This window comes from Bos indicus x Bos taurus, chromosome 23 (genome assembly GCF_003369695.1).
Source record: "Bos indicus x Bos taurus breed Angus x Brahman F1 hybrid chromosome 23, Bos_hybrid_MaternalHap_v2.0, whole genome shotgun sequence".
NCBI classification, from domain to species: Eukaryota; Metazoa; Chordata; class Mammalia; order Artiodactyla; family Bovidae; genus Bos; species Bos indicus x Bos taurus.
Window position 1 is genome coordinate 33,219,248 of NC_040098.1, and position 13,014 is coordinate 33,232,261.

At 40.0% G+C, this 13,014-nt stretch overlaps 2 protein-coding genes across 14 annotated transcripts in view; one reads left to right on the plus strand and one right to left on the minus strand.

Annotated features, from left to right (window-relative positions):
- The window catches only part of SLC17A1 (solute carrier family 17 member 1), a 237,188-nt gene that overhangs the window by 148,850 nt on the left and 75,324 nt on the right, over positions 1-13,014 (plus strand). The window lies entirely within an intron of this gene.
- Positions 9,131-13,014, minus strand: part of SCGN (secretagogin, EF-hand calcium binding protein) — a 52,493-nt gene continuing 48,609 nt past the window's right edge. For 3 of the 4 annotated variants that reach the window (XM_027524091.1, XM_027524089.1, XM_027524088.1), the window contains one exon: positions 9,131-9,709. In XM_027524091.1, coding sequence (XP_027379892.1) covers positions 9,581-9,709 — 129 coding nt within the window. In that variant the 3' untranslated portion in view covers positions 9,131-9,580. The remainder of the gene's footprint in view (positions 9,710-13,014) is intronic. The other variant, XM_027524090.1, reaches the window with a different exon arrangement.

A 13,014-nucleotide genomic window follows, 5' to 3' on the forward strand; every position in this document is an offset into this window, starting at 1 on the left:
AGTACTGAGTTAGCCAAAAAGTTTTTTCAGTTTTTTTTTTCTTTTTAGATGTTATGGAAAAATTCAAACAAATATTTTGGCCAACCCAATAAAATTAAGCATAAAGGATCATATTTTCATCACATGAGGTTTTCTTGGTAATAGGTGAACACAGGATGGCAGACAAGCCACTGCTGTTGCCCCTCCTTTTACAGTGAGTGAAAAGTGAAAGTCGCACCGTCATATCTGACTCTCTGCGATCCCATGGACTGTAGCCAGCCTGGCTCCTTTGTCCATGGAATTCTCCAGGCAAGGATACTGGAATGGGTTGCCATTCTCTTCTCCAGGAGATATTCCCAACCCAGGAATCGAACCTGGGTCTCCTGCATTGCGAGCAGATTCTTTACCAGCTGAGCCACTAGGGAAGCCAGTGGGTATGGAAAGAAAAAGACATTCCCTCTACTGTAATCTGGAGTGCAAAATAAATGGAGTTTATCATTTCATGGTCTAACAAATTAATGATCACAGTTATTAAAGAATGCAGAATACAAGCTATAATTCTCTGAAAATGACTTCCCTATGAAAATGACCACCTCAGTTCTGTTGCAATATCATCTTCAATTTCTATGTAAGATAAGTTGAGAAAATGTTTAAAAATAATTAGATTCCAGGAAGGCCAATTAGACAAATGCTAATACTATTTAAAGAGGATAATAATGGATAGTTTTGTGACAAGACACAGTACCGGGTGGGGAAAAATCAGAGGAATGCCATGCAGTGTGCTTCAACACTGCCCAGCTTTCTTACATCACCACTGTCAATCTCCACAGAGAGCTGGGAGTATTTCCTAGCAACGTGACATAATGGACTAGAGTCACAACAGATCCTTCTCTTTTGTCTAAAAAATGTCTCTAAAAAAAAAAGAAAAAATGTCTCTAGATGACCGAGTGTTCCTTCTAAATGGTTGAATCATCGATCTCTGCTTTGGAAATATTTCCTAATTCATTCCAGCCTACCTTTAGTCATTTCCTGTTTATGCCCTCCATGATCTGAAATATCTTTGTACAGTTTTTAAAGTTGTAAAAGACTTATTGGAGAAAAAAAATAGTTAACTTTGTTTCTACTGTCAGGAAAGTATGAAGAATAAACAATGGAAAAACTTTTTAACCACAAAGGCATTTTCTGAAATGATTAGGTAATAAGCTTACTTGGAAATGCTCCCTTGTCTTTGGCATCCAGACTTGCTGATTTAAAAAAAAAAAATCTGCTTACAATAATAACTTAGTAAATATTCTTCTCATTTTCTCAGCTTTTGAGGTTTTTCATTTTAATCTTTATATTTGACAGTTTTGCTAGAAGGTGTCTGATGTGAGTTTATTTTTATTTACTAGATTTAGCGTTGATTGTGTATTCCTATCCTGAGGACTCAAGTCTGTTTTCATGTCTGAAAACTCACCCATTATCTCTTCAGGTTTTATTCATCCATCATTCCTTCTATTCTTTTTGTCTGGAATTACTGTTAGACGTGTTGTGGACTCAATATAGCTACTATCTTTCTTCTTTTACATATTTGTTATCTCAGTAAGTCTTTATGTGACTTTCTGTGTGAATTATCTGCTCTATTTCTATTCACTAATTACTTCCAACTGTGATCAGTCAAAAATTATTTCTTGCATAGATATTGTCTCAGTGATTATACTTTAGGCAAAGCTGGTCATCAGGTACAAACTTCCAGTTATATAAAAAGTCCTGGAGATGAGTATACAATAGGGTGACTATAGTTAATAATATTGTATTGTGTATTTAATACCAGCTGTTGGTATCAAGCGGTGAGACCAACTCTTACCTTCAATCCCTTTTAATGCCTGATGTTAACCCTCTTGCCTTAGAATCAGGAGCTTGGCAAGACCTCAGGCTCTGTGTTATCTTACAGGAAGATTGCTGTGCTTGTGAGCATTATTTTTAGAAGTCTTTTTTTTTTTATTATTATTGCTTGCTGGGACACTGCTATGTATTTGGAATGGTGGCCTGGGAAGGGATGTGCTCAAAGCCTGAACATACAGCATCATTTTCATAGAAAGTCAGCATGACTGTTGTACAGACAAGTAAATTGATGTGTAGAGAGACTAGGGGATCTTTTCCTGGCAACAGACATAATTAGAACTAAATGCCAGGCTACATGTAGTCTGGCTCTACATACAGGCTCTTCGCATTACACAGTGATACTTTAAGTTTCTGATCAGTCCTGGTGTCAACCAAAACAAACAATCAGTAGTCAATCTAAGAAAAAAATGGAAAATTTTATTCAAGCCAAACCCAGGAGACAGTCTCTCTGAGAGCTCTGAGAACTCTTCTGAAGAGATGAAGGGGGAGGCCAGTACATATGTGATTTTAGCAAAGGGTACATGCAGTCAAGAACTCATCTTAGAAGATTTTACTATTTTTGAGAAACAGATACCTTAGTTAATGAACAGTATTAGTGCTTTTCTAAGTATGGGAAGATGCAAGAAACTGGGGTCACAAGTCTGAAAATACCTACCTCAGGGCCAGTTCTGTCAGTCTTCCCAGAGCACAAAGTATCTCATCCTGATCTTTGCCCTGAAGTCCTTTCAAGGTGTATTATGTCAGTGACCGCATGGCTGATGACTTGATTCTTACAGAACTAGATAATGGGTAACGTTATTTTACAATCTCCTCCAGCCTTTCTGTCTTAATTTCAGACAAAATTTGGGAGGCATTTTGTGGTAACTTTGTCCCATGGGGCTAAGAATGCTCATTCCCAAATTAGGCGAGGATTTCCTTGATAGGTCACTCATGTGCTGTTACTGGACAGCACACGAGTCCAGTAACAGCACACGAGTTAAAGTAGCCAAAAGTCTCTGGACCACCTGTCTTTCTAGCCTGTTCTGGTCAAGGAAATGTTTCCTTTTTGTTGCTTCTTCCCATATCTAGAGTTATAATATTACAGCCATTGATCTTATAGAGCTGGATATTTGATCATTTCACATCACCAAATCATTCATTTTATCTGAGGCTCAGCCATGTGTTTAGTAATGTAAGAAACAGTCTTGTAAAATAAGCAGAATGCAGGTAACGTAGCCAGTAGCATTAATAAACTCATAAGTATTTATGCTAAGAACTTACCTTAGGTGTGGTGCAGTGTATTGCCTGGCTATCTGACCAGTCTGTTATGCACTAATCGCAATTTTTAAGGGAAATATTACATTGGCTGCACCTACAGGGCGAGTGGTGAGTCATCATGACCCCCTATATGATAGAGAAAGAATGTTGTCTTCTAAGGAGTTACATGACTGGCATCAGAAGGAGAAAACTTGATCTTTATGCTTGAGCGTGTGTTTCTGCCCCTGGGGAGTCTGATTAACACATACTGTGGATTCATAATACACATGAAAAGGAAGGAGAAGGCCCAGAAGGGCAGAGAAAAATTTTATGTCTGAATTTTCCTTGTCTTGCCTTAAACTGTGAATTTCTATTTCGTTACTTGGCATTGTACTAAGATGTATGTGTGTGTGTGCTATGGTAGGGTATGGCCAGCTTTCGGAAGATATCTAAAACAAGGTTTTCTGAACTTGAAAGGAGCTTATCACTTCATTGGAAATTACAAAACCTGATGTCTAAAACAACTGCAGAAGAATTAGAGTCAAATTATGGAGTATTGGTTAAATAATGATAGAAATTGAGAGAAATTGGTGGACAATTTGGGAAAATTGACACGAGCAGATTTTTAAAGAAAGGATAGATTTTAGCTAGTGAAGGGAAAGAGATATGAGGTAGGAGGAAGAGACTAGAGACCAGACAGAGGTAAAGAAGAGGGAATAGCCAGCTGTAGGCACCTCAGCAGAGAAGGGAGTGGGCAATGGAGAGCAGAGCCCACCCTCAGGGAAAGGAGCCCACCCAGAGGCGCTGAGACTTCCTAGATACGTGGAGAGGGAACATTCACAGTTGCAATTATTAGTTCTTCTAACCCTGGAGGGAAAAAAGAGAGAGGATCCATGATGGAATAAAAACAGATTTTATCTGTCATGTTGATTGATTTGACAGTTAGAAACTTAATTATCCTAAAAGTCTGAGACTCATATATGTTTATCTGAATAAAGCAGAAATACGCTGACTATTGCTATTTCTAAATCTTACAAGCCTTCAGAACTTACACACAATCAAGAGGCAGTCAAGCAGTCAAAAAACAACTTTTTAAAAGCCTGTGTACTGGAACTAGGGCCTCTGAAGCTGTTTGTTTGTTTTTAAATAGCAACTCTTAAATGAGTTCAGTAAGAAAGTCTGTTATTTGTGCAACTATTAAGTTCATTCAAACTGCTGGATTTTATAGGATTTTTGGCTTAATTGATCAGATACTGTAATGTTAGGACAAAGTATAGCTAGTTACCCACACCAGTTTTACTGAAATTTTATAGAAATTGAAATCTATCACTCAACCTTTTATTTTAGGTGACATTATGTAGTAAGTTGGAGAAGGAAATGGCAACCCACTCCAGTACTCTTGCCTGGAAAATCCCATGGATGGAAGAGCCTAGTAGGCTACAGTCCATGGGGGTCACAAAAAGTCAGACACGACTGAGCGACTTTACCGTACCTTCACCCTTATATAGTAAATATAATTGAATTCTTTTTCACTTTAATATCATGTAGACAATATAAGCAAAATAGAATGTAATAGATAGCCAAAAGATTATAAAATCTATATATCTATATATAATGTATATAATTTTTATTTTTTTGAGGAACCACTATACTGTTTTCCAGAGTAGTAAACCAATTTACATTTCTACCAACACTGCACAAGAGTTCCCTTTTCTCCACATCCTTACAAACACTTACCTTTGTTTTTTTGATAAGGGGCATTCTAATAGGCGTGAGGTGATATCTTATTGTAGTGTCGATTTGCATTTCCCTGATGATTAGTAATGTTTAATTACTTTTAAATTAAAATAATGTTTGCACCTTTTAACATACCTGTTGATCATTTGTATGTCTTCTTTGAAAAGAATATCTATGCATATCCTCTTTATTTTTTAACCACACTGTTTTTGCTACTGAGTTGTAGGAATTTCTTATATATTTTGGATATTAACCCCTTGTTAGATGATTTGCTTATTTTGATCAGATACTGCAATGTTAGGACAACATAAAGCTAGTTACCCACACCAGTTTTACTGAAATTTTATAGAAGTTGAAATCTATCACTCAACCTTTTATTTTAGGTGACATTATGTAGTAAATTGGAGAAGGAAATGGCAACCCACTCCAGTACTCTTGCCTGGAAAATCCCATGGATGGAAGATTTATTTATTTTGCCGTGTAGAAGCTTTTTAGTTTGATTTAAATCAGTGGTTCCACTTACTGATTTTTGCTTCTCTTGCTTGTGCCTTTGGTGTCATATCCCACCCCCCACCACCAAAAAAAAAATTGTTGCCAAGACAAATGTCAAGGAGCTTCCGCTCTTATTTTTTTCGAGGAGTTTTATTGTTTCAGCTTTTACATTTGAATCTTTAATCCATATGAAGTTAATTTTTGTGAGTGGCATAAGATAGAGATCTGGCTTCATTCTTCTACATGTGCTTATCCAGTTTCCCCAACACCATTTATTGAAGAGACTATTCTTTCTCTTGAATATTCTTGGCTCCCATGTCAAATATTAGTTGACCATGTATGTGAGGGTTTCTTTCTGGCCACTCTGTTCTATTCCATTGGTCTGTATATCTGTTGTGTATGCCATACCTAACATTCTTATTACTGTAGCTTTGTAATAACAGTTTGAAGTCTGGAAGTGTGATATCTTCAGGTTTGGTCTTCTTTCTTAGGAGTGCTTTAGCTGTTTGAGATCTTTTATGGTTCTGTACAAATTTTAAGATTGTTTTCTCTATTTATATGGAAAATGCTGTTGGAATTTTGGTATGGATTGCATTGAATTTATAGATGGCTCTGGGTAGTATGGGCATTTTAACAGTGTTCTTCCAAATGATAAACATGGTATATCTTTCCATTTATTTGTGACTTTTTCAATTTCTTTCATCAGAGTGTTAGTTTTCAGCGTACGGATCTTTTATTTCCTTGGTTAAATTTATTCCTTAGTATTTTGTTATTTTTGATGCTATTGTAAATGGAATTGCTTTTTTTGTTTTTCATATATTTTGTTGTTCGTATATAGAAATACTATATGCTACAGCATTCTTCTGCATTTTAATTTTGTATACTGCACCCTTATTGAATTCATTTATTCTAACAGTTTTTTGGTGAAATCTTTAGGATTTTCTGTATATAAGATCATATCATTACCAAACAGAGACAATTTTAACTTCTTCCTTTCTGATTTGGAGTGAATAAACAAGCATATTTGGCATGGAGCTCAGTTCTCAGGGGTTCCATCATACCTTTCCCAAACTTAATCCCCAATGTTTTTATATTTGGAGATTGGGCTTTGGGGAGGTGATTAGGTCACAGGGCAGAGTCCTCATAAATGTGATTAGTTCCCTTATAAAAGAGACTACAGAGAGCTTCATTGCTCCTTTCATTGTTGGAGGAACTGTGAAAAAGAAATGTTGTTGTTTAAGCCACCCGCTCAATAGTATTTTTGTTACAGTAGCCAGAGTGGACTGAGATAACTATCTACTAATGAACAGGTATGTGTGCTAAGTCAGTTCAGTCGTGTCTGACTCTTTAAGACTCTTTGGACTGTAGCCTGCCAGACTCCTCTGTCCTTGGGATTCTCCAAACAAGAATACTGGAGCGGGTTGCCATGCCCTCTTCCAGGGGATCTTCCCAACCCAGGGATCGAACCAATTCTCTTACATCTCTTGCATTGGCAGGTGGGTTCTTTACCACTAGCGCCACCTGGGAAGCCCCATTAATGAACACACCAGCACAATGTCCTATAGAACATGTGACTCAAACTTACTGAAAATGTCTTTGAGTGAACTCACTCCTTAAGTGGTGCAAACACCCCTTTATTGAACTTTAAGATCTCTACCAGTCCTTTCTTTGAATGCTGGGAAAGAAACCTACGGTTTTTGAATCTAAGGTTATGATTGGGCAGGAAGTCTGGGAGCTTCTGATAGAATCTCAATGCACTCAATGAATCTTAGCAAGTTACCCTTAAAAGAATAAGCTTCTCTTCCCCATTCACTTCCACCTCAGTCATCTCTAGAGAGTCACTGAGGACCCTAAGCTAAGAATTTATACAGCCACAGTTACAGCAGTGAACCTCAAAGGTGGTCTTCATGCAGATAAAAGAGAAAGTTATTAATTAAATGAATAATGGTCAGCTTCAGGTCCAATTTTTTTTTTCCCATTTTGTGGATTGAGATCATCTCAACCCTTGAAATGTTTGTTCTTTGAAGGATGTCAGGTACACAGTTACTCAACATTTGGACAATGAGAAGTCTGTCTGCTTGGCTTGCCCTGTGCTGTTTCTTGAACGCTGTTTACGCTCCCATGAAGAATTAATCCACACTGAGTGATCCAGACTTGGAGAAATGTCCTGCTGGGGGATGTAGTGGACCCCACAGTGAGACCAAACCTCTGGGGAGGGGCCAAGGTTTCCTGAAAGGTACATGAAAACTGACCACACATGCATGTGTGTATATGTATACACACAACACATCTTTATCCATTCCTTGTCAATGGGCATTGAGGTTGTTGCCATGTCTTGGCTGTTGTGAATAGTGCTGCTGTGAACATTAGGGTGCATGTATCTTTTTGAATTATAGTTTTGTCCGAACATATTCCCAGGTGTGGGAGCTGGATCATATGGCAATTCTATTTTTAGTTTTCTAAGAAACCTCTATACTATTTTCCATAGTGGCTGTACCAACTTACGTTCCCACCAGCAGTGTAGGAGGGTTCCCTTTTCTCTGCACCCTCTCCCACATTTGTTTGTCGGTTTTAATTATGGCCATTCTGGATTGGTGTGAGGCAGTACCTCATTGTAGTTTTAATTTTCATGTCTCTAATAATTAGTGACATTGAGCATCTTTTCATGTGCCTACTGGCCATCTGTTTGTCTTCTTTGGAGAAATGTCTGTCAAGGTCCTCTGTCCATTTTTTGATTGGGTGTTGGGGTTTTCTGTTGTTGAGTTGTTTGAGCTGTTTGTGTATTTTGGAGATAAAGCCCTCTTCTGTCGCATCATTTAAAAATTGGCCATTACTCACTCCCTGAATCCCCACCTCTGAGATGTACAAGCACAGACACGTTGTTTAGCTTCTATTTGCCTCAGTTTTTTCATCTCTGAGGTGGGTGTCATGATTGTATCTACCTCACAGGGTTTGGTGAGGACTGAATTATTTAAGGTAGAGAACGCACCCAGAAGTTCTTGGCACATAGAAAGAACTTGATGAGTAATAATTACTGATACTAATTATCTGTATGTTGGAGATAAGAGACACCTAAGAGAAAGGGAACCAGGTTGGGACCAATGTGTACCAGTGAGGGGAATCTCTTGAGTGGTAGAATTTCTTGGGTTATGATCAGCATGCTATTCTGTAATTTTTCTGAATTACCTATAACACTTCATTAAAGCTGAAACTCCTGCAAAGTCTGTTATAAGTTAGGGGTGTTATGGAAAATAAAGTGTCAGGACAATCAAGGAATCATTCTCTGCCTCTGCCACAAGACAGAATGGCTCCCTCTCAGGGGGACTGAGTCAGAGTTCCAGGAGTGAAGGGCAGAGGGTTTGGTCCATGGGGGAGCCAACAGCCTCCAGAGAGATCCTCGATAGTTACAGGCACAGGAGAAGTCCTCAGGCATTCCAGATTTGCTAGAGGAAACTGTTGGAAAGAGGATGGTTGGAGTGGGTAACAGATGCTTGGGTTACCTGGAAAAGATTTTCTCCAAATTTCTTGTGTTCCCAGCTGCCTGGCCATGTGAGTTCACAAAGCATTTAAGAGCGAAACCTAGCCCAGGACGAGTGTTCAGGTCTTTCCCCACGCAGTGAGATGGGGGTGATTATGGGCAAATCCTACTGTTGACTGGAACTCATTTGGGCGCCTGAGAACAATGGAAGGACTGGTGGTGTGGCTCCCATCAGGATCTTCTCCCTTCCCCCACCCCAAGTTAGAGAACTGTTCCTCCAGCCAGCCATCAGGTAGAACCTTGCAATGGTCACAACACAATAAGTTATTTCTGCACCTTTGTTTCCAGCTGCAGATTTATTTCCACTTCAGAATCTATTTGTAGAAGTCACGAGACTGCCACAGGTGCCTCACACTGTTGAGTAGAAAGCCCACAGGAAGAGGACAAACAGAGGGACTCAGCTGCCCCCACCTCCTCAGACAGGCAGAGGACAAGCCAGGCAGACCCTGGAGGTCAGCTGAGTCCTTAGGGGGACAGGAAAGGCCAGGGTCAAGGGGAAAATAACACAAACCCTGCGTGGGGGGCTTCCAGTAAAGGCAGGGAAACACCATGCCATTCAAACGAAGACCCTCCTCCAGTCCCTCTCCTTGCCTAAGAACACCACATCATTTGTTAGAAAGTTTGCCTACTGTCCCCAATAGCAAAGAACAGATAGAATTTTACCAGCAGGAGCTCAGAAACATGCTAAGAGCAAAAGGTGAAGTGATCTGGGGATTAGGGGTTGATTTTCAGCCCAAGACACAAAGCCAGCTCAGACTTCTGAATTTTTCCATCCTTGTTCACATCGCAGTGGCGCAAAAGAATCTCCCGAAACTTATCAAGGTCCACCCCTCTGATGCTGGGCTGAGGGCAACAAAAAATAACATGTCAGTAAGCAAGTCAGTGGCGGTCCCACCCTTTCATGCCACCCTGACCCCACTCTATGTCTACTAAACTTAGGGGACACCCAGCCTTCTGGGAGCGCCTCCCTGAAGACAGGCCTCCAGGAAGGATTCCATCTCTTCATCCCACCAAATACTGCCAAGGACTAGTTTTCTGCCACCAGGTTCAATTCTCATCCTGTTTCTTCAGGTCAGAGAATGTCTGTTCCCTCATCACTTCTCTGCGGTTTGTACGGAAAACCTGCCTTTTTCACAACCACAATAAAGATATTTTGCCTTAGAGCAGAGTATTGTCACCAAAATTCTGTCTCACTACAATGATGAGAGAAGGCGCGTTTATTAACTCCCTGCGGAGATACTGAAATCTCCCTCTAGTTTTTAAAAGGGTAACAATGAATTAAAATCTAAAGAATTATGTTGTTGAGCCAGATAGACCCCATCGGATTTATTCCAAGGAATATTTCAGGGGTTAAGAAGGAATTGTGATGCAGGTCAGCTAGGAAAATGTTCTAAACTCAAAGGCCTGCAAAAGTGAACAACAGTGGATGGAACTCAATGATTCTTCCCAGATTATTTAACCCTCACAATAACTTTGGGAGGTAAATGATTACTCCTTGTTTACAGATTAGAACACAGAAGCTCAGAAAGAACTGAGACATCTTGCCATGCCAGAAGTTGCAGGAACATTTTTGATCCCAAGTATTTTGTCTCCAATTAAGTACTCATTTCACCAGTTCTCACTGTTCTCATGGGGAATGGCTGGCCTAATGAAAGCCATATGAATGGTGATGAATCTAAATTTAAAAGTCAGTGTCTGAAGAGAATGGAAAAACCAACTAATCAGATTTCCAAACCCTTTGATATTCAAACCCTTCAATTAGTGGACTAGTTATGAGTAAAGAGTTCGCAGGGTTTGATTTCAGGAACTCGCAGAAACATTTCCCATCACCTAACCTCACCCCTAGGTTAAGCTCTAGGAAACCTGCAATAGGAAACAAAACCTTTCATTCTACAACTAGACAGCCATGTTAAGACAAGCCAATCTGCACTGTCCCACAGGGTAAATGACTGACACCAAATCCACCCTGATAGAAGGTTTTAACAGAGAGAAGGGGAAATAACAGCAAGAACTGGGAGCCAGATGGCAGAGAGCAAGAAGAAAAAACACCAGAGTGGGGCAGGATTCTGGGAGAATCAGGAGGGGAAAATTGGGGGCCAGAAGCTAAACTTGATGGACTTCACTTCTCTGCCAATAATCTCTTGAGTGATTGGATGAAGAGGCTAAGGCATAACCCATTGTCTGTAGGTTCTCTTTGTTGGGTATAGCTCCCTGGGTGTCAGTGCCAAGCAGGTGTAGAAGTGGCCCCAGGGAATGTGGCCTAGAAGTTCTGAAAACAGCAAGCTACCCTGTGTCACTCCATATTAAAGGCTCATTTGCTGCACAATTACAAGGCAAGGGTGTTTGGTCTTCAGTATCCTCAAACCACTTTGGCTACAACCCTTTCTGCAGCAAGTGACACCCTGTCTCAGGATCCTTTTAGCACTCTTTTGAAAAGACTCAGGTGGTAGTCATTTACATATTAGCAAAAATTAATTTGCTAAATAACCAGGCTATTCTAAGTGCTTTTTCCCTCCTTAACGTGTTGCCTGAAAAAGAATTATTCCTCTAAATGCGTTGGAATATTTTTGAATGTGTGGAAGTATGTGTTGGGGAGGCACTTGTGGGTATGAATGTGGGTGTATGCAAAGGAAATTTCTTTGGACCTTTTGAGTTGTGTTTTTAATGTTTGATAACTTACTAGGAGTCAGGAGAACTGAATGACACTGCTCAGAAATGCTTGAATCACAGAAGACAAATCATTTGAAACCACTGAGGGCCTCTATTTTAATAACAAGTTGCCAATATAAGTGCATGCAGTTTCCCCTTCTAAGGTCTCTATGTGTCCCCTCTTGCCAGCCATCTTCTTGTGAACAACAGAAAAGCAGATGGTGTATCTAGCAGGGAAGAGAATAAACTGTTGAGACCTAGGGGCAGGACCTCTCATCGTCTCCAGGTAGATACCTTGGTCATCTCTGGCGTCCCTTTTATTTGGCTTCTAATATTATTGTTCACATGTCTACTTCTTGGTGGGTGCTTAGAATCTTCAGTGTCTTGCCTTCCCACTTTCTAGTTTAGGATGTAGATTGTTTTGTTGGTGTTGATTGTCTTGCTGTGCTAAGTGAGCTATGCTGCTGCTGCTAAGTCACTTCAGTCGTGTCCGACTCTGTGCGACCCCATAGACAGCAGCCCACCAGGCTCCCCCGTCCCTGGGATTCTCCAGGCAAGAACACTGGAGTGGGTTGCCATTTCCTTCTCCAGTGCATGAAGGTGAAAAGAGAAAGTGAAGTCGCTCAGTTGTGTCTGACTCTTAGCGACCCCATGGACTGCAACCTACCAGGCTCCTCAGCCCATGGGATTTTCCAGGCAAGAGTACTGGAGTGGGGTGCCATTGCCTATAGTCTTTTAAAAAATCTTGTGCATAAATTATGGTGTCTGCTCCCTCAGGGACTTGCTGTCTCAACACATTGATGGAGAACAGGCTTGGGAACCGTTTTCCAGAAGTTAAAGAAAAGGGTGATCTGGTAAATAATCTTTTTAACACAAATTCAACCTATGTGTCATACATGACTGTACAAGAATTAAAAAGCTATAAAATAAGTGTGCTCAAGTCATGTCCAACTCTTTGTGACCCCATGAACTGTAGCCTGCCAGGCTCCTCTGTCCATGGGATTTTCCAGGCAAGAATACGGGAATGGGTTGCCATTTCAGGATTATTGTAAACATTAGGGATTCTGTCCAGAATTTATGTTTAGAAGTTGAGCCAGCCCCCTGCTGACTCCATGGCATGTTTTGAAAATTGCTTTTAAAATAAGTTATTGGCTTAAAACAGATATTGGCTTAATTGCCTTGTGGCCCTTTCTTATAAAATGAAAATAAAGAAAATCCACAGGAGATGGCTCTAGCTAATGAAGCTGAGAAATATCAGATCTCAATGGTCTCAGTGTCAGGGTCTCAATGACCCAATGGTCATATTTGACTACATCTTTCAAATTGTGTGGTGAATATTTTTTTAAGCAACATGGAAGACTAGAAAGGTCCAATAAAGAAAGGCTCCTTCAATCATCTGGCTTCAGGGGAGAACATTAGTAACTAATTACTGTGTACATACTTTGTAGCTCAAGAGATCAGCTCCTATAAACTGCTTTTGTATTACAGACCACAATCTG